This window comes from Cricetulus griseus, chromosome 2, assembly GCF_003668045.3.
Source record: "Cricetulus griseus strain 17A/GY chromosome 2, alternate assembly CriGri-PICRH-1.0, whole genome shotgun sequence".
In the NCBI taxonomy this organism is placed as follows: domain Eukaryota; kingdom Metazoa; phylum Chordata; class Mammalia; order Rodentia; family Cricetidae; genus Cricetulus; species Cricetulus griseus.
In genome coordinates, this window is record NC_048595.1 from 94,805,158 (window position 1) to 94,827,277 (window position 22,120).

The following is a 22,120-nucleotide window of genomic DNA, read 5'->3' on the forward strand; positions in this document are numbered from 1 at the left end:
AACAGGAAAGCTCCTGCTGGCCCCTCCAGCCATACCCAGGTCACTGAACATCCCTCTATGTTTCCTAGTGTCACCAAGCTAATTAACGTCACTCTACTCATCATCTCCTTACTTGAACAGGGCTTTCTTCCTAGATTTCTAATAACACTAACAATTATGAAGTTTCTTTTGGGGAAGACAAAAATGACAATGTTGACAGATCCTGTGCTTAAAATAATATCAAAAAAGAAAAAGAAAACAGATAGGTCAGCATAGTGGAGCAACACAGTGATCCAGGGAGGTGAAATAAGTCGGTCCAGGCTTGGCTCCATAGGGAGGCCCCGCCTCATGAACATAAGTAGGAGTCAGAGCACCTTGCCTGCAGGGCCCTCCTTCCCACCCCCAGCAGCACAAAAACACAAGTGATAGAGCAGCATGCACATCATGATATCATGAGTGAATAGGCTGAAGGCCTGTGAGAGCAGAAGGATCACATCCTACTGGGAAACAAATCCTAACTCAGAAAAACTTAAAAGATAAATCCAGAAATGATTGGACATTATAACCTGAGAAAAGGCTTTAAATTGCCCTACAAAAAGGTTTAAGTTATAAACAAAAGCAAAAAGTATGACAAATTATGAAACAAAGTTTAATGTACATTTCCTAAACAAAAGAGCAAAAATTCCTGTTGAAAAACCTATGTCATATTTGAAGGTTCCCATATTTTATTAACAGATGACAAAACAAAAATTAAATGTTCAGGGAGGCTAGGGAGCTGTCTCAGTCAGTGAAGTGTTAGGAAACATGAAGACCTGAGTTCAGATCCCCAGCACCCCATAACAGCCAGGTGTGGAAGTGGCTATCTGTAATCCCAGCACTGGAGAGGTCAAGTTGGTGGATCCTTGGCCAGCACAGCCCCATCAGTCATCTCCAGGGACAGTGAAAGACTCCGTCTCAAAAATTAGGCAGAAAGTGACTGAAGAGACACTCTACATCCACCTCTGGCCTCCACACAGAGACTATCCTTATGAACATGGGCACATTTGTACTACACACACACCACAGAGAAAAAAGTACAGACTAATATGAAGTGAACTAGAAACAAATGGCTCAGTGGTTAAAAGCACATGCTGCTCCTCCAGAGATCTGGGAGTTCAGTTCCAAGCACCTACATCCAGAGGTTGACAACTGCCTGTATCTCCAGCCCTAGGGGATACCACGCCCTCTTCTGGCTTCTGTAGGCACCTGCATGCATGTGCACATACACACAAAAATAAAACAGATATTCAAAAACTAAATCAAATCTCTCCCTTTATGGGAGGGAAGCCAGTTTAGCAGAACTAGGTTCATAAAGAAAATAGACAGAAGGACAGACAAATGGAGAATAGGTAAGAAAATAGCAGACACACAAAGTAAGAGCAACTATGGAGAAATGTTTGTGAGATCTCAGCTAGAGAATGTGGGTGCACTCCTGCCACTCCCTCTTCCGAAACTGAGAATTTTCAGAAGTTTAGTAAAATAAGAATTAACATAAAAACTGAGAAGACAAGGAACTTCTTTTCCTAGAGTGTAAATCTTTCATAAAATTTGTTCTCATACAACGATGTCAAAATCCACCTACTTTTAATATAGTCAAACCTAGAAAATCTATACAGCATATTCTCACACCATAACACAAAATCATTAAGCAAACTGACACACCTAAGTTCATGTAATTTACAATCATAAGTGGGATAAAACCGTATTTTAAAATTGGAATGTTAACAAATATAGAAGGGGGGAGGCAAAGTGTAGAAAGAGGAAGTGCCAAGGCAAAATGAAGAAAATGCAGGGAAAATATAATAAAAAATATCATTAGGGAACTTTAAGGAAAATATTATAACTGGATAGCACAGTAAGTTTCAAAGACAAAGAAGAGGCAGATTCAAGAAAAGGGTTAAGAACAGGAAGAAAACAAAATCCTGAGTGAAGCTGTTGCTCCCCTGAAAATACACTGGCCACTGATGGCCAATCCCTTCCTTTGGAAGAGTAAAGAGAGAATGCTAGCTTGGGGGTAAGGGAGCAGGGCACATCCCACGGAAGGTCACACACAGGCAGAGGGTGTGCAGGCAGGAAAGCTTCAGAAGCTGATCTCTGTCATACCTGGTGACCATGATGAGATCTCGGCCTCCTCCGGGCCACATTAAGTGTGCCACAACTCATAATTGTCTAGAGAGAGATCCAGGGTTACGGCAGACGACACAGGAAGCAGACTAGCTGCTGGAAGACAGAGGAGTGAAGAGAAGAGTAAGAATGCCACGTCTTACTCCTCACTGACCCATTGTGGCTATGTGCAAATGAGGGCCCAAAGTTGCCAGTATCTCCAAGTCTACAAGAGACTGAAATCAGATTTTGAAGTGAAGCTTTCAGATTTCAACGGTTAACAACCAATGCAACTTTTTTAAACACCTTATAGGCTGAACCAGTGTCTCAATCTCCATGGTATTTTTTCGCCATGCTGTCCATTTCTCCTCCATGCCTTCCTGGCCAATTCCAGGCCATGTTGGAAGGCAAATACTTGAAAGAGGTGAGGGGCAACATGCCTGGGACCAGAAGGTTTCAGGGGAAGGAACAGCAACAGCAAAGGCCCCAGGGAAAGGTGCCCCTAGTGTTGTTTCCAGGTGACCTTCCACTATCCTCAAGGTCTGACTCAACTGCCCTTACTTTAATTCCCACAAATCAGGACTGTCATTCCTCAGCTCTGTATGCAAACCTTTCTCCAGGCACTCTGTGCAGGGGGACCTCCCTTTCTGAATGCACACAAGAGTGACTGGTAAGGAGGAACTGGGAGGTGTGGGGGAAGAGGGAACCATAATCACAACATTGTGAATTAAAAAAAAAAAAAAGCTACCTTCAGTAAAAGAAAAAAAGATGGCAAAATCGTTTACAAATGATAGTTTTGTGTTAACCACATAAAGACGTGTTCACTTCCCAACATCTCACCCAGACCTCTTCTTTGTATAGGACTCTGGGGAAACAGTTCCCCGTTTTCTTAAATAAACCACACTAACAATCCAGTTGCCTATGATGTCTGTGTTCCTTTCAGTAAAGCAGAGGTCTGAAAAAGACTTGTAATGTTTTCTGGGGAATTCAAAACTTTCTGTTGTCTTGGTCTCAAATCTAGTTCATTCAAAGGCAATTCTTTCCATCTCTTTCCTACATCAAGTCTTTCTAAGCATTTCACAAAACAGCTTTTTATATCTATATTCCTTAATCTGAGGGGCATTTATTAAATTACACTCAAGTACCATTGGTATAAACAAGCTTGAGAACAAACTGACCTGATCCTTGGTAGGCAAGAAAATAAATGGCACACAGGTAAAATGCAGCTTCTTGGAGGAGGTTTATCGCCTGGATATATGCAGTGAACCATCCAGGGTATGGAGATTGACTAACTTGAGACATCAAAATCAAGGCCAGGAGAAGATTTACATAGATATTTCCATTTACCAAATAAGATTTACAAATGACCAAGAGGTACATAAAAAGATGTTTAACCTCACTAGTCATTAGGAAACTGCAAATCAAAACCACGCTGACACACAATTTCACACCCACTAGGACGGTTGTAATCAGAAAGACAGACACAAGTGCTAGGGAGCATTTGGAGAAACTGGAAACCTCACACATTGCCAGTGAGAATGTAAAGAGTACAGAAACTTCAGAACATAGCTTTGCAGCTCCCTGATAAGTAAAAGATACGAGTTACCTCGTGAGCCACCAACTCCATTAAGTGTGCACCCAAGTGATGGAAACAGCAAGAATGGCTGCACAAATGTTACCACACCCATACACTAGAATATTACTCAGCCCTAAAAAGAAATGTAGTTCTAATACATGGATCAATGCTGAAAATAGCATATTAAGTAAAAGAAGTTGGGTACAGTGGACATCATAAGGTGTGATTCCACTTTCTTATATGTTCAGAATAAGCAAATCCATAGCGACACAACAGACTAGTAGCAGCCAGTGGCTCAGGAGAGGGGTTGGCTGTCAATAGTAGGTTTCTTTTCAGGGTGAATAAATGTTATAGAATTAGTGATGATGTTCGATTTTGTTGCTATACTATTCTATGGTAGTTTTTTTTTAAAAAAAAAATCTAATTAGTGTTAATTGAAAGGGGGAGAGGTAGACCCCAGATTTCACATTGTACACGTTTTATAAAAGAATAATAACCCTACTCTGACTAGCATGCCTCTGAGGGCAGGGATGGCCGCTCATATTTCCCTTAATATCTGTTATGTTCGAGAAAACTACACAGAGGCACTCAAGGTTTGCAAATTAATTAATAACCATATCTGATATATCAGAGACCTCAAATAGTACACTAACTAGAAAACTTATTGTCTCTTCCCCAGAATTCTGAATGACCACTGACAAGGTTCTTCTGTTAACTGACACTTATGCCATCTATTTGTAAGATTCTTACCATCCCATAACATCTAGAGGACCCACTTCTAACTTTCCCGATGTTTTTAAAACCCAGTTTAAATTCTCCATTTTACGTCTATTACTGAATGTCACTTGCTGGTAGGTGTTTTTCTACACATCCCCTGATCTAGAAATGTTTCATATCTTAGCCTCATTTGTTCTCCCAAATACCCCCAAAGCTCCCAAAGCCAAAAAGGAAAAAGGAGACCCACTATTACAAGTGGGAGAAGTGTTATCTAAGGTTATATAGTCTCTTGAGGTTAAGTTCATCTTCACAAATGTCACATAATTGCCACAATTTTTCTCTTTGGATAAACAGGGAGCTTACACATAAATGAGATTCTTAAGGGGTAGCTATAAATAAAAAGATGTAAAATCAAAGAAAAACAACAAAACACTAAGGCCTAAAGTCCAGAATGAGTGGGCTACTGTGCAAAGAGACTAATGAGAAGAGCCTACACAGATGAGAGAAGAAAAGGGCCTACTGCTTAGGGAAGATGCTGCCATAGCCAGAGATGAAAGGAAGGCACAGGTTGTCTTCAAGGAGCATGCTCTCCAAATTTGAGCTTAGCACTCTGAGGAAAGGCAGAACACCTAAGGCAAGTGGCATGCACCTGAACAGTTGTAGAACATGGAGCCCACTCCAAAATACATGCCCTGGGCAAACCATTTGTGCTCAGTGACACTGAGAAAAATTTTCAGATCATATTTAAAAACTAACTACTATTTGCACTATCTTGATAAGGAGCCAGAAGACCAGAAATTAATGAACACACCCTCCATTTAAAAAAGAAAAGAGGTAGGGCACACAGACACAGAAAAGCATCTATGGATAAACTTGTGACCTAGATGCTGAAATTTTCTAAAATAAGTGCACGTGTGGTGTGTGTGTGTGTGTGTGTGTGTGTGTGTGTGTGTGTGTGTGTGTGTGTGTGTGTGTAAGAGAGAGGGTTAGGGAAAGAACACTTAAAATCCTTATGTAAGCATGCTTTCTACATAGGACATTTGTTTTTCCACTAGAATAGAAAACAGAAAAACAACACAGTCTAACAAGATCCTCTGACCATATCTTTTAAGGATAGTCTGGTGAACAAGATGGAAAATATCAAACACCAAAAGCTTGAAAATCTATTAAACTCAACTAAGAGGATGCACAGCTTGTACATCAGGTTAACTTACATTCAACAAACTTGCAGTAAAATATTGCAGGTTCCCATCCTTCCCATAACCTATATAACTTCTATTGATAAAAAAAAAAACAGACTTATCTTCATATTTACAAATGCCACAAAGCTCTGAGTAACCCAACACACACACAGCCTTACAGAATCAGACCCCATTAAAGATTACGGAAGTCTTAAATAATGGACCAAAGAATAACAACAGGGAGTCAAGGCCAGTGCTCAGATTTTAAAGCTCAAATACATCCTGCATTAACTTCAGTTTACAGCGAAACGCCAGGGTGTGCAACCTCAAGCCATATTAACGTGTATAGCGTGCCCAAACTGGATTCACAGTTTCAAATTCATCAACTCAAATATGCATTTCCCTTGTGAATCTTTCTTCATCCCAGAAAGTTGTAACAAAAATCTGCCAGTATGCACTGGAGAAATGGCCCAGCCATTAGGGGAATTTGGTGCTCTCATAGAGGACTTGAGTTCAGTCCCCAGCACCCACATAGTGGACAGCTCAGTTCGAGGGGAATCGTCTCCAGCCCTCTTCTGGCCTCTGCAGGCTCTGCATTCGTGTAATGTACACATGCAGATAAAACACATAAAATAAAGATATTGGTTCATTAAAAAAAACTCTGCATATATAATTTAGTTAAAGCTAGTTTTAACTAAAGTATACCTTATCCCTTGAAAACATTTGACCAGTCTAATTTATTTGCATTTATATCTGTGACAAATATTCCTCAAGGAAGGCAGAGATATTAAACCCAAGTCTGTCTTAACTTAAGAAACTAAGAAAAATCAAGCAATTTGCCCCAAATTAGAGCTATGCAGCAATGGCTATGGCCTTCAGATGAACCACCTCCTTCCCACACCGTGTGAGTATCCAGTCCCCTATGTCCTTTCTAAACACTTATTCTTATGCACTAAAGAATCAGAAAGAGTACACAAAAACATCCATCAACAAAATACCATGCTTTGCTAATATTTGTTGAGGTTAGCCAACACACACACACACACACACACACACACACACACACACACTAATACACATAACACACCACCAAGTAAAATATTTTGACATAGTGTGCTCATTTACAAATGGTAACTATTATTTGTTACCTCAAAAAAGCCACTCTGATATACAAACAGCTTATATTCTTAAATAAAGGCTGATTACTTACTATAAAGCATTATCTCATCCCAATTGCTATTAGAAAAATAGAAGAGATTTTACGGGTGGAAATGCTTTTAGTGGGTATGCCATTGTTAACAGTTCTCAAACCCCTCCCCCCTCATTAAACATACTATGTGAAAATTACTAAAAAGGTATTTGTTGTTTGGGCTCCCCGAACCCCCGCCCCCCGCCGCCAAAAAAAAAAAAAAAAAAAAAAAAAAAAAAACTAAACAGCAGACCAGCATAAACCCTCTTGCTCCTAAATCACTGTCCCATTAACAAAGCCCCTTCAAGAACCCCCAGGTACAGGCAGACTAGCAGACTGGCATTGGCTGTCAAGTGCACCCTCCTCCCCACTTCAACCCTAGTTAAAAAAACAAGTGCTGGGCTGAGAAGAGATAAAGCCCAAGTGAGCAAGGGCTGGCTTACTAGGTCTGCTGGGCCAGCTGCAGGAGGACCTACCCTCCCCCAAAGAGAACCTGGAAGTATCTCCTTGCCCCGGGGCTTGAATCTCCAGGCACCTCTGGGACTCCTTTAGAAAGGATGGGGGGAACTTCACTGCCCGGCCCCCTCCTCCCCTAGCAAGCTCTTTGTTTCCAACAGCTGTGGGAGGGCAGGCAGCCTTGGAGTAAGGGGAGAGGTCACTCACTCCCTGGTTCCCCTGGCTGCCAATCTCTGGATCCTCCTACAAAACACACAGCACCATCCCCTCTCTTTCTACACCACTTTAATTAACCCGGGGTTACACCAGCTACACAGGGCACTCTCTGAGACCTAATTACCTTTCTTACCCAAACCCCACACAAGATGACTCCCTAGCTCCCTCCCTCTGTCAAACTGGGTTCACTACTGGACTTTCTTCCTCCTAAATGCATATTCCAGAGCGGTTACCTGAGCTACAGGCTTTGTCCATACACAACATAGAAAACACTTCCCGGGCCCTCCTGGGACTCCCTACTGACCAGATTCACAGTCCTGTGGACAGTGCAAGCCCCCTCTGCACCCCTGAACCCAAAGGACAAACATAACCACTCCTTCCTTTTACCCACATGACCTCTCGGAGACCCCGGGTGCCGTAAGGAAGAACCACCCAACACATGGTCAGTCCTCAGGCCCTTATCAGTCCCCCAGAATCTCGCCATCACACACACACACACACACACACACACACACACACACACACACACACACACACACACACACACACACACACACACACACACACACACACTCACTCACTCACTCTCTCTCTCCCCTTGAAGCCTGGCCGTCTTCCCTCCCTTGAGGCTTCACAACACTTAACACGCGCTTCCACGAGCACACCCACGATCGCTGCTCCGCCTGGCGGAGCCTCACCTGCTCACCACGCCGCAGGGCCGCCCTCGCCCGGCCACTCGACACCCACGGACTCACGCACGGCCACTCCCCATCCCCAACGCAGGTCCCCAAGCCCACACCACGAACTCGCGTCCTGCCCTCAGCCGGGCTCTCGGGACTCCCCAGCACGCAGGTCCACACGGGGTCCTCCCGCGGCCCAGAGCGGCGGAAGGGAGGAGCCCCAGGGGCGGGCGCCCGCCGCTCCTACCTGAGCAGTTGATGCTCTTGCCTCTGCCTCCGGGACAGTCCCCGCCACCGCCCGCGGGCTGGTTGGACGCGCGGCTCTCGGGCAGGCAGAAGGCGAAGAGCAGAAGCACCGACGTGTAGCCGCAGACGGCGAGCGGGGGCGCGGCCGGCAGCCGGATCGGCGCCTGGGCGCCCATGCTGTCGCGGCCGCACGGCGGGGAGCGCAGAGAGCGCCAGGCCGGGCGCACCGGCCCCGCGCCGCCTCCTAGCAGCCGCGCTGCCGCCCGGGGCAGCCCCGCAGCATCCCCGCCAGGCCCCGTCCCTCTGCGCTCCGGACGGCGTCGCTGGAGGACCCCGGCGCAGGCGAGGGGCGCGGGCGCGCGAGGGCAGGGAGCGCGCCGCGTGGGGGACACGGAGCTGGGGCGCGCGCGAGGGGCGCGGGGCGGGGACGGGCACAGCCTCTCGCTCGCAGGCTAGCCTTCCCTTTGTGTCCGCGCGGCCGTCGCCGCCGCGTCACAAAGACCCCGGCCCGCCCGGTGAGGGGCGCGTGACGGAGCCGCGGGCGGGGAGGGAGCGGCGACCCCGCCCCGCGCACACCCCCGGCGCCGAGCTCCGCCCATCCCGGGGAGCCATTGTTCCTGAGGCGGGCGGGGGCGCGGGCCGGGGTCGCCGATCTCTCTGGCTGGCCGGGCGGTGCCGAGGATGCCCGAGAGCGCTCCGGGACCCGAGTCTCTGAAGCCCTTTGTGAGCCTTTCCCACGCGCCTTCTAACCCTGCCCGAGCTCAGGTGGTCTTTCGTGTGTTTTCCAGGTGGAGGTAAAGGCAAAGGTGACTTGTCCAAGGTCAATCACGTCCCAAGAAATGGGCCGGATCTGGATTGGTACCGGAGTTCTCACTCCAGCTGTGCACTTCTCAAAGGGAATGGCTTAATCCCCAAGACTCACCCGACCACCGGGTTCATGGATAACTACATCCCTCGGCTGAATCTTAAAAGTGCCTTACCCTTTCCACGCATAATAGCAAAGATTTAGAGCGGATTTGCTATATCCAAGGCCTCAAGGAAGCTCTTAGCCTGCATTCTCTCCAGTTCTTTTTCACAGCACTAAAAAGGGTTTTCATTCTGATCTTCCTCAAGTGAGGAAGTTGGAACCAAAAGTCGCCCAGTGATCTGGTGCCCAGACCCAGTGCATGCTCTGAGAGACTGCCTGCCTTGCTAGGTGATAACTTTTCTCAGACTTTATAGGGAATAAGGCCGAATTCCTGGAAATTTTCTGCTTTTTTTTCAGTGTGTTATGTTGCCCACTTCAAAAGGAATTTTAGAATCCCATTGTAAAATTAAGAAACATGCAAAAAGCCACTCTATGAAAGCTACAATCTATCTCTTCTCGGCCTTTTGGAAGATCAAGTGAAGAAAACTACAATCTAAATATAAGTCAAATACTGAAAAGTCAAGACGAAAACTGACAAATAGGAAAAGTGCAGGCAATGAGTATATGAGAAAGGTTTGAGAACTGGAGAGACATGGCTCCACAGTTGAGAGCCTTGGCTGCTCTTACAGAGGCCCCAGGTTGGATTCCCAGAATTCACAGCAGCTCAAAACCCTCTGCAACTTCAGTTCCAGGGGATCAGATGCCCTCTTCTGGCTTCAAAGGGCTGTGTCAGCACATTATACCGACATACTCGCAAGCAAAACACCCATATAAACTTATTTTTTTTTAATCACTAAAGCCAGCCATGGTGGTACATGCCTTTAATCTCAGAGTTTGGGAGGCAGAGGCCATCCTGTGTCAGCTAGGGCTGTTACACACACATACACACACACACACACACACACACACACACACACACACACACACACACACGATTTAAAACCACTAGAAATAAAGGGAAAAACAGTAAACCGTAAAAAAAAAAAATTCCCCTTTGGATGAATATTAGCAAGAGTTAAACGATTGACAAACTTAGCACTATTCATTTATACATTTTGGTGGGAGGGCATCCTAAGTATAGGATGGGAAAACTTTAAATGTGCTTTCCTAACAATACCAATATTAGAATTTATGCTTTCAAGATGATTTAACAGAACACAACAATGAATAAATGAAGGTGCTCATTACAGCCTTTGTGTAGTAGTAAAACCAAACCACAGTGAGCATCAAAGAGACCTATGCTTGTCTCTATGAGTCTGAGTACAGCTTTTGATGGTGATTGGGTTAAGGTTTGATGGTGTAGAAAAAGGGAAACTAATGAGTATGCATAAGAAAACTCCAGGGACTGCAGACATATTTCAGAGGTGGAGTGCTTACTGCTCTTGGAGAGGACCTGGGTTTGGTACCACCACCCCATCAGGTGACTTCCAGCTGTCAATGACTTCAGTTCCAGGGGATCTGAAGCACATAAACTCATGTAGGAGTGTATTAATAATCTTTTAAAAAAAGAAAATCTTGTTTTTCTAAAATATGCATATGTACCACCCAGAGGAAGGTCAAGACTGCTACACTCCATTACATCACCACTGACTCTGGAGAAGAGGATTGCGGGTAATAGGTACTTGTCCTTCATATTTTTCTGATGAATTTTTTTCAATGAAAAAAATTGTCATAATTTTTAAAACTATTTGCTTTTAAGTTATACTTCTGTCATGCTTTTTATCTAAATAAATCTGCATCTCTAACATATTGTCTGTGGTTTGCCTCACGCTTCTGAACTGTTTGCCTGGCACTTCCTAGTGTCCTGAATCAGGAGTGATCCCAGCCCCTTCCTGCTCAGTCACAGCAGAGGCCTCCTTTGGAGTCCAGTCTCCCAGCAGCCTCTCTGCTAAACTTGACTTCATGGATGCTTCTTCCATGAACAGTGTCTTCATGCTCCCAGCCCCACTATCTGCCTTAAATTTCCATTTCTCTGCTGATCCTGGCCCAGGCAAAACTACCAAGAGGACACAGCCTTAGTTTAAATTGCTTAACCCTGGGTCATAGGTCACAATCCCATCTGGATCTTTCTCCAGATGAGGTAAGAAAAAGCACAGATTTCTCCAAAGTGTTCACATTGAAAAAGATTCTACTCTGGGGAGGAAAGATTTCTCTGACTGTAATCAGACAGTGTCAGAAAGGATTTTTATTTTTATTGTGTGGTCAAAGAAGGAGAAGGAGGGGGCTGGAGAGATGGCTCAGCAGTTAAAAGCACTGGCTGTTTTTCCAAATGACATGGGTTCAGTTCCCAGCACCCACATGGCAGTTTACAGCTCTTGACAACTCCAGGGGATCTGACACCCTCATGCATACCTGCAGGCAAAACCTCAATGTACATTAAATAGATAAATCTTTTTTAAAATTAAGGAAAAGGATTTAGGGGTTACACAGAAACCCCATCATACATGTTAGTATTTGTGATTCCCAAACAACAAATAACAAAAAGATGTGGGGCTGCTATGTAAAAATCCACCCAGAGAGCTTAAAGAGAATGTAGATTTCTGAAGAGCACTCCAGACAGTATGGAAGAAGTTTTAGTATCTATTTCTTTTAAAATTCTCTAAATAACTCACATGTCCTGCCAAGGTTAGAAACCCCTGACCTAACCTTGGTCAATCAGCTATTGCTCCTTAACAAACAACCATAAAATTTTAACACACTGAGACAAGAATTTTTCCTCCTAGCTCTTCAAGGCTAGGATTGGCTGATCTGAGGCAGCCCTGACTGGATGGTTTTGCTTCAGCTGCAGATCCAGCAGGGCTTGAAAGGAGCAGAGGCTTCCAGGAGAACTTCTCAATGTTGAAGGTTGTGAAAGCAGTTCCTTCCTGCTGCTTGTCTACATCTGATAAGATCCCACCAGCTAAAGCCAGTCCCAAAATCTAGATGACTCAGTGGGTAAAAAGCGCTTGGGGCTTTAGCCTATTTTCAGATCCTCAGCACCAGTTAAAAGCGGGGAGTAATGATAGGTGCCTGTAACACCAGCATTGAGGGCAGAGACAGATACATTTCTGTAATCCCAGGCCAGCCAGTCTTGCCATTTAGTGGCTCAGTGAGAGACCCTGTCTCAAGGAAATAAGGCACAGAGTGATAGAGCAGGACTTACATCCTCTACTCTCCATGGACACATGCCACAGGCATACACACACACACACCCCACAACCACCATCACCCACAAAATAATGATATATTATAATTTAAAATAAAATAAGAAGGCTGCAGAGATGGCTCAGTGGTTAAGAGCACTGACTGCTCTTCCAGATGACCCTGGTTCAAGTCCCAACATCCACATGTCAGCTAACAATTGTCTGTAACTCCAGTTCCAGGGGATCTGACACCTCACACCAAAGCACATAAGGTTTTTTTTTTTTTTTTTTTTAAATAAAGCCAATAAATGCATTTCGTAATTAATTAATTAATTGATAAGATAGTTACCAGTGGAGGAAGTCAGTCTCTGGCCTACACACACACACACACACACACACACACACACACACACACACACGATAGAGAGAGAGAGGGGGGGGTACAGAAGTGAGCCCCAGGAGAATGTGGAGTGGATATTTCTGAAAAAATACCTATCAAGGATCCTGTGTTTAAATATCATTTGCTATTTTTTTTAAAAGAATGTTTTCAGCTTCCAAGTAATAGAAAACTCAATCTAACTTAAACAAAAGGATCAGGAGCAGGGGCTCAGGGTTTTGTTGTTGTTGTTTAAGCCGGAGGCAGTGCCTTCTCCATGAGTTGGTTTTGTCCTCAGTAATGAAGCTTGACTCAGGGAGAACAGTCATTTCTTTAGGAAACCTTTGTGAGCAAGTGCTCCTTGCATGCCAGGCACCTCAGCAGTCTCTGGGGGCAAGAGATAATCCTGCCCTTGCTGTGTGGGGGCGGGGAAATGTTTGAAAATTAACAGTTATGACACAATGTGATAAATACTAAATATAAACGTGGTTAGGGTGAGGACCGAGGAAATGGCAAATCCTATTCCAGGCTTTCAGCCCTGCCAAAATCCCGGCTTTGCTGGACCTCCTGCTGACTAGCTGACTATACTGCTAGCTGTATAATGAAGTCCTGATAAATGTAATGAGACACCTTAGGGCTGACTAATTGGCCCTGGAAGGAGACAGCCACAATGCTTGAGCCAGAAACTAGGAGAGGGGTTATTTATGGTGGAGCATGGGAACAGCCTGAGATTGGCATCTAACCCAATTTAGAGTCTAGATCCCACTTCCTAGAGAAAGGGTGAGGGAATCTTTCAAAAGTGAAAGTGAAAAATATTCATTTAGCAAATTGGGACTGAAAGCCTCCCCGTCCTTGGGAATCCAGTGATCCTGTCCTTAGTTAGGAAGTTTAGGGTCAAATATCTATAACAGTTAATATATAAAAATAAAACTTCAACACTACTAAGAAATGCTGTGAAGAAAGGGGGCAGACAAGAAATTGTAAGGAGAGTGGAGGAGCCAGATAAGGAGTTCCAGATTAGCAAAGGGCCTGTTAGAATGTCAGCCACTGTTGAAAAGACCTGAGAGAGCAACTTCATTGACTTAACGGGTATTTCCTGAGAATCGACTATGGTTTAGGTACTGCTCTGGGTACAGAGAAACAGCAGTGAAAAAACAGAGTCACTGCTTTTCATGGCCCTTAGAGCCAAGTGGGGAAAAGCAGATAATAATAAAAATAGAAGACGAAATTGTTGGGTGAAGAAATGATGATACCCACAGTTCTCTGAAGACACTACATCCCAGATGACGTCAGGCCCTGTGTGTTTGTTGTCACTGATCCTCCTCCTAATCAACTTGTTAGTGTTATTTTCTTTTCACAGATGAGGAAGCAAAGTCATAATGAGGCTAAGTATGGGAGACTATAACAGTAAGTTGGAGTCATCTGGTTCCTTCTAGCCCTAAAGCCCCCTCCATACCACTAACTAGGAGGAGGAGAGCATCAATGATACAAGATGGAGTAAAGACTGGCACTATCAAGATGGCAACCAGACTGCTAGCAATAACTAAAAGATGTGGTTAAAAAAACTAAAAGATGTAGGTGCCCATCAGATGAATGGCTAAAGAAAACATATATGTGTTCAAAACATATATATGTGTTATCATTATGTAATTGATAAAAATAATAAATATATCCTTGAAAACAAATGATATCTTTTACTTGCAACAAATAGTTGGAACTGGAGGACAAAATGGTGAGAAAAATAAGCCAGACTAGAGAAAGTGCCTCATATGTTCTCCCATTCTTGGATGCTTAAATACATGAACCTATAAGAAGAATAATGATAACTAGAGATGAAGAAGGGAGCAAGGGTCAGGGGAGGGTAAAAAGGGTGGTTGAAGCAGCTGGTGGAAGCAGAAGCAGACACCCAAAGCTAAACCTTGAACTGAACTGAAATCCAGATGCAGAGAAGGAGGACTGATGAGCAAAGGGGTCTAGACCCCCTGAATGTGGGTGTCCGTGAGGATACCTATGGGGCCTCTTGTAGTGGATCAGTACTTATCGCTACCATAGTAATGGACTTTAGGAGCCCATCCCACATGGAGGGATATGCCCTGAGCCTAGACACAAGGGGGTTGGCCTAGGCACTACCCAAAAACTATGACAGATTTTGAAGACCCCCTATGGAAGGCCTCACCCTTCCTGGGAAGCAGAAAGGGTATGGGATGGGTATGGCATTAGTTGGAGGGGCAGGGGAGGAGGGAAGGGAGAGGGACCTGGATTGACATGTAAAATATAATTTTCTTGCTAATAAAAAAAAAGAAAATGTCTTTAAAATCTAAAAAAAAAAAAGAGGGTGGTTGGCTATGACTAATACACTATATATGCTTGGAAAATCTCCTTTTAAAAAATAAGACTACAGCTAGAAGGTGGATGTGTAGTTCAGTGATTAGACACATACCTAACATGGAAAGGCCCTGAGCTGGAGCTCCAGAGTCGATTTATTTTTATAGCCACCAAAGGGTATGCATAATCCCTCCTTGGCACACTACAAGTATGTTGAAAGATTTGGTTAGGATTCTCTGACTGCACACTGCTGAGAATCTTTTGAAAACATTGGTACAGACTCCAGTGGAAGGTGCTATTATTGTTACCCACATCCCTCTAATGATCCTCAATTATCTAGATGGAGGACAGGAGCCAAGGAGGCATTTGCAGACATCTAGTCTAGGTTCCCCTGAAGGAGATCAGCCCCCCCCCCCGCACGGTAACTCTGCCAGTCTGAAAGCCTTGTCACCCAAACAGTCCCCATGAATGGGTAGAGGGAGGAAACACCCCTAGGTTTTCCAACAGGCCTTCTTGTCATTCAATTGTTCAGCACCTCTCTAAATACAGAAATGACTTTTTTTTTTATTTCTAGATCTTCCAGCAAACAAAATTTCAGCTATAATTCAAACATTTCTCCAATGATTTTAGTTTATGAATGATTTTTGCCAAATAAAATGACTTCCTTAGAACAGACAATAAGAGGAAGTAGGAGTTCTAATGTGGTAATTAAGAGTATACACTCTGGATCCAAGCCATCTGGGTTGGGTCTTAGCTCCGCTAGCCCTATGACCCTGGGGAGTTTGCTTAGCTGTTCTGAGTCAGTTCCTCAGTCTACTTGGTGCCATTCCTAGCTATTTCACAGAGCTGTGCTAAGGATAAAGTGAGTTGATATGTGCAAAGTGCCTGAAACCATACTTTGTGCTTCATATGTATTCAACAAAGAATTGGCTAGAAGTAGTGCAGTAACTCCACGATGTATGTTGGTAACTGTGAGTGGCAGTTACCATTAGCTGTTACAACTTAAGCTAAGAGCTCTGTGTGTATTAACTTACATAGGACTACACAAAACCCACTCAAGGCCCAGGTAGCATCATCTATTCTAAAGATGAGAAAACTGGTTTGGAAAGAGTACATAATTAGCCCAGTTTTACACAGTATAAAGCAGGGTGTGGGCCTGGTCTGTCTTACTCCATAGCCTACACTCTGAATCAAACCCCAAAGAGTTAACGGTCAAGAGAGCTCATCTGGGCTGGTCACCTACTAGAGGGCAGTCAGGTGACTAGCAGAGGCAGCCAAGTGGTTAGGAAATAAAGTCAAGACAAATAGCCAGGTGGGTCAGGGAGAAAGACAAGAGCTGAGTAGTATGGTACACACTTCTAAACCAAGTGACTGAGAGACAAAAGCTGGAGAATATAGAGAGTTCCAAGTCAGCCTGGGCTACTTAGTGAATTCAGGCTTAACCAAGAATACATAGCATGCTATTGAGAGGGAGAAAGAAAGGAAAAATGGAAGAAAGAAAGAAAGAAAGAAGGAAAGAAGGAAGGAAGGAAGGAAGGAAGGAAGGAAGGAAGGAAGGAAGGAAGGAAGGAAGAACACACACACATGGTAAGGGAGGTAGGGAGGGAAGGAGACAGACAGACAGGCAGAGTTTAATTTCTATCCAAAGTCTAGGAACATAAAGGAACAGCATCCATTGAGCTCAAAATCCTGAAAGAAGCATCAAGGAGCTAGGAATTAGAGTGAATCAAATGCAACTAAATAACTGTTTTGCCACTGAATGCGTTTAAGTATGTCAGCTTGCCTCTGTATGTATACATATGTATTGAGCATATGCCATTTGCCTGTGTGCATACATATGTAAGAAGTATATCAGCTTGCTTCTGTACTTATGCATAAGTGCCAAGCATATGCCATTTTACTCTGTATGTACATATGTAAGGAATGAGTATATATAAGGATGCCTCTGAGAAGAGTATGCATGCACACTTGAATGCTTTAGTTGAGCTCTGTGCTAATACATGTACACATGTACTTATGCATACATAAATATATAAACCTCATCTTGTATTGCACATGTGAGTGTGAATATAATCAGGAGATTTAAAATTCTTCTTAGCTCCTAGTTGAAAATTACAGCCTAAAATCTAATGGCTTAGAGAGCTGGCAGCAAGGTCAATACAGTTGCACTTAACAGCCTGGATTCCCAATTAAGAGAGGTGCAAAGGTGAAAAAGCAAGACCACATTCTGGACTATTCCTCTCAGCACAGAAAAACAGTGATAGGATATAGAGCAACTTTGGCAATGGTGACTTCAACAATGATGAGAGCAGAATAAGGGCAGGGAGCATGGTGACAGTAGCTGCATTCATCATTAGAGTTGGCCCATTATATGTTAGGCAGTTGTGTGAGGCAGGGAAGACACAGAGGTGGACAAGACAGACACAGTCCCTGTCCTGTAGCCTAACAGAGAGACAGACACAGTCCCTGTCCTGTAGCCTAACAGAGAGACAGACACAGTCCCTGTCCTGTAGACTAGCAGAAAGACAGACACAGTCCCTGTCCTGTAGCCTAGCAGAGAAACAGACACAGTCCCTGTCCTGTAGCCTAGTAGTCAGACAGGCACAGTCCCTGTCTGTAGCCTAACAGAGACACAGACACAGTCCCTGTCCTGTAGCCTAGCAGACAGAGAGACACAGTCCCTGTCCTGTAGCCTAGCAGACAGAGAGACACAGTCCCTGTCCTGTAGCCTAGCAGACAGAGAGACACAGTCCCTGTCCTGTAGCCTAGCAGAGAGACACAGTCCCTGTCCTGTAGCCTAGCAGAGACAGACACAGTCCCTGTCCTGTAGACTAGCAGAGACAGACACAGTCCCTGTCCTGTAGACTAGCAGAGAGACAGACACAGTCCCTGTCCTGTAGACTAGCAGAGGAGTCAAGCTTTAAATAGTCACGGGTACAAAGGACTGAGAAACCATCTGACTCCTGAGGTACAGAAGTTGGAGGTGTGATGGAAACCTTCCTCAGAGAGCATTTCAACTGAGACTGAGACTAATGAGTTAGAAGGAAGGAGAGAAGAGAGATCATCCTATGATATTCTATGACATGTGGAAATGAAGTCTAGACTATGGCAAATTCAAGAGACAGGAAAACAAATGTATTATCTCACACATATGTGAAGTAAAAACATGTTGAGCTCATAAAAGTATCAAGTAGAATGGTCGTTATAGAGACTGGGACAACTCAAGTGTGGGGCATGCTGCTTGAGGATATACAATTACAGTTAGATAGGAAGAATAAACTCAAGAGGTCTGACATATACTATGGCCACTACAGTTAATGATTCTGTGTGTCTGTGTGTCTGTGTGTCTGTCTGTCTGTCTGTCTGTCTGTTCCCACCTCCATATCTCTGTCTCTGTCTCTCTCTGTCTGTCTCTGTCTGTCTCTGTCTGTCTCTGTCTCTTTCTCTCTGTGTGTGTGTGTGTGTGTGTGTGTGTGCGCACGCGCGCGCGAATGCGTGTGTCTGTGTCTGTGTGTATGTGGTGCTGGGGAATGAACACTGGGCAGTACCTAAGGTGTATCGCTGTGTTTTTTTCTTGAAAAATATGCAAAGAATGTTAAATGTTCTTGTACCCCCAAATGGCAATCTTATGCTAATACATGAATTAACTAGCTAAATTTGACCATTTCACAACACGTGTTTTGTGAAACAGCATTCGCAATAAACTCATGACTTTACCTGATCATTTAAAAGAAGGAAGAAAAGGCAGCTGCACCCCAAAGTCTAGAGAGTGAGCGGCACAGAATGAAGCTGGAGACTCCAAAAAGCAAGTGGCAGACCCTACAGGCCTTCTGAGTCAGTATAAGCATTTAAGCTTGGTTTTAAGATTCCAAGCTTGCATCTGGGACCGATGGCTCATGCCTGTAATTCCAGTATATGGGAGAATGAGACAGGAGGATCATGAGGCCTTCCTGTACTATATAGTGATTACGACAGTTTGAATTACATAGTGAAACCTTAACACTCACATACGAGAGAGAGAGACAGAGAGAGAGAAAGAGACAGAGAGAGAGAGAGTGAGAGAGAGAGAAGAAAGACACAGAGACAGAGACAGAGACAGAGAGACAGAGGAGAGAGAGAGAATCTCCTGCTCACATTGATGTTTGGAAAAGATCACTTGGCTATAGGAGTAAACTGTGAGTTGTGTGACTATCAGTGGAACTGGAAAGTGGAGTGCTTTCCTGGCACAGGTGAAGCCTTACATTCAAGCTATAGCACCACATAAATTTCAGTGATGCTTTTAAAGCAATCACTTGGTCTGCAGTGTGTGGAATGGATTAGAAAAGAAAATATATACAGAACAACTGGAGGATGGCTACTGCAATGTCCCGGGTGAGTGGTGACAATAGCTTGTGGAGTAGTAGGGAAGATGGGATGAGAAAATGAACTAAACAGATATGGCAGATAAAAGCAATAGAATTTGGTGACAGACTATATGTAGGAGGAGAGGGAGGGGAAGTGTCAAGTGATTGTTCAGTAGTATTTATAAAACAGCCAGCCCTGGAGGAAAAACAGGTTTAGAGAGGGAGTGGTGGGCTTAGTTCTTGGCGTACATTGAATTTGAGGGACTAATGATGCAGAACTCAAGTAGCCATTAAATTTATAGGTCTTCAAGCAAGAGAGATTTGCACTGGGCGTGTACAAGTGAGTCATGAAAATGGATATAATGACTTCATGTAAAGTAAGAGGGTCTGTGCTACTACTGAGAAACTCATTTGAAGGAACTGTATAGGAATTCTCAGACACTTAGGAGAATTAGAAAGGAACAGTGCCATGGTGACCAAGGAACAAATGTGTGTCAAGAAGTAGGATGTAGCCAACTGGTCAGATTCTGCTGAGAGGTCAAGCAAATATGAATACTGAATAGTTTCCAACTGATACAGTCACTTGAAGTCACCAGGGATCGCAGCAAGAACCACTTGGCAAAGTTGTATGGGCAGAATCTGGATTGGAGTTCAATGTCACATGAATAAGAAGTAGGAGTAGGAAATGGAGACAGAACATTTAGACAGTTTGACTGTGACAGGAAAAAACCCATGAGATGACCGTGGGCAGAGAAAGAACTGTGAAATATCCAAATGATGATGATAATGATTTATTGAGAGAAGAGGCGGGCACACAGCAATGCAGAATGGATAATCAATTGTGTGAGATCCTTAAGAGAAAAGTGGAATTCAAAGTACATATGGGCACTTTCTTCATTTTAACAAGTTGGAAGGTGGATAGAATGGGGGCTGACACAGTCTGTTGTATAGATAGGGTGTTTAGATGCCAGGGGCATTTCTGAATTCTGACATCTGTGCTTTCCTATGAGAAAGGGGGTAGGGCAGAGTAGGGATAAAGGCTGTAGAGAAGAGTGGTGACATAGCTTGAACCTCACAATAGTCTCCAACCACTCTCAGCCTCCTCTATCTCTCAGTTTTCATCAGTGTCTTTAGTGTGAGCAATTGAATTTCTCCATCTTATATAAAATGTTACTTTTAAAAACTGATCTATAACATGCATTTTATATAACAGCTACCACTTCAAGATAAATAGCCTGGCACCTCTCTTCTCGCCAGATCTCCCTGTTACACATGAATTCTGAGTCAGATTTCAAGAGTGGAAAAACAGTGCAGTGGCCATTGCTGATAATGGGTAAGAAAGCATATAATGTCCCTAGCAGCAGTCAGGGACAATCAGTAATGTCCAGAGAAGCAATCTAGGGCAAGATGCCTAGGAGAAGGTGATTCGGAGTCATCTCTCTCGGGTGGGCATTTCTCAGCACAGTGTGGGGCAGAGGGAATCTATTTTATGTGCATTGGTATGAAGGTATCTGATCTCCTGGAACTAGAGTTACAGATAGTTGTGAGCTGCCATATGGGTGCTGAGAATTAAACCCAGGTCCTCTGGAAGAGCAGCCAGTGCTCACAACTGCTGAACCATCTCTTCAGCCCCATCATTTATTGATATAAGGTTAATTTTTCAAGGTATGATAATGAGATTGTTGTCCTGTGGGATAATGTTCTTACGCTGAGTATATATTGCTGAAGTACTTTCTTTCCTTGTTTGTTCGTTTGTTTGTTTGTTTGCTTTTTGAGACAGAGTTTCTCTTCATAGCTTTGGAGCCTGTCCTAGAACTCACTCTGTAGACCAGGCTGGCCTTAAACTCACAGAGATCTGCCTGGCTCTGCTTCTTAAGTGCTAGGATTAAAGGTGTGTGCCACCACCACCAGGCTTGCAGAAGTACTTCTGGGTAGAGTGTCATAGTGTCCAAAACACTCTAGCTACAGAGAATAAGAGGAGGAAGAAGAGGGGGATGAGAAACAATTAAAACCCAAAGGAGCCTATTTCTTAATTACTCCACCAAAGATTTTCTTTTGGCTCTGGCTCTGAATAGTTTTATGTTTATTAAGCATAAACCCCACAGCTTAGTGTGCTAAATTAGATTGAAATCTCCAAAGGCATCATGGCAAGAAAGCTACTCTGCAAAGCTTTTTAGACATAAAAGGTCTTCTAATTTGTATAGGAGTACATGTATTAAAGGCCTTTTGATTTGTATAGGAGTACATGTAAAGTGGGTAAGTAAACCACACACACAAAAATTTAAAGAATGTTTCTTGAAATCAGAAAACTTTGGGGTCCAACACATCAAGATTGGAGATGTCCATCTCCTTATCTGTCACATGCATAGAGGTTACGAGAAGCCCTTTGACACTGGAATTGTGCTGTACTTGAAGTGATGGAGTCAGCATAGCATGGCGATGGCCTGTTAGCGACAGTTCTCAAATGTTACCTCAACAACATGAAAGTTTGCTAAACTTCCTGATTCCAGTGTAGCCTTCAGAGATCCTGATTCAGCTGATCTGGGATGGAGCCCGAACCTTGATTTATTGAAGCCCCTCCTCTCTCATTTTCTAGAGTAGTACTCTTGGTCTGAAACCCACATGGAGAGAGTTACTCTTTTTTTTTTTTTTTTTTTTTTTTTTT

General features: G+C 43.8%; 1 protein-coding gene across 1 annotated transcript in view; it reads right to left on the reverse strand.

Annotated features, from left to right (window-relative positions):
- The window catches only part of Tmeff1 (transmembrane protein with EGF like and two follistatin like domains 1), a 79,951-nt gene extending 71,345 nt beyond the window's left edge, over positions 1 to 8,606 (reverse strand). The window contains exon 1 of the mRNA XM_027403108.2: positions 8,384 to 8,606. Coding sequence (XP_027258909.1) covers positions 8,384 to 8,558 — 175 coding nt within the window. The 5' untranslated portion in view covers positions 8,559 to 8,606. The remainder of the gene's footprint in view (positions 1 to 8,383) is intronic.
- Positions 8,607 to 22,120: the final 13,514 nt, after the last annotated feature.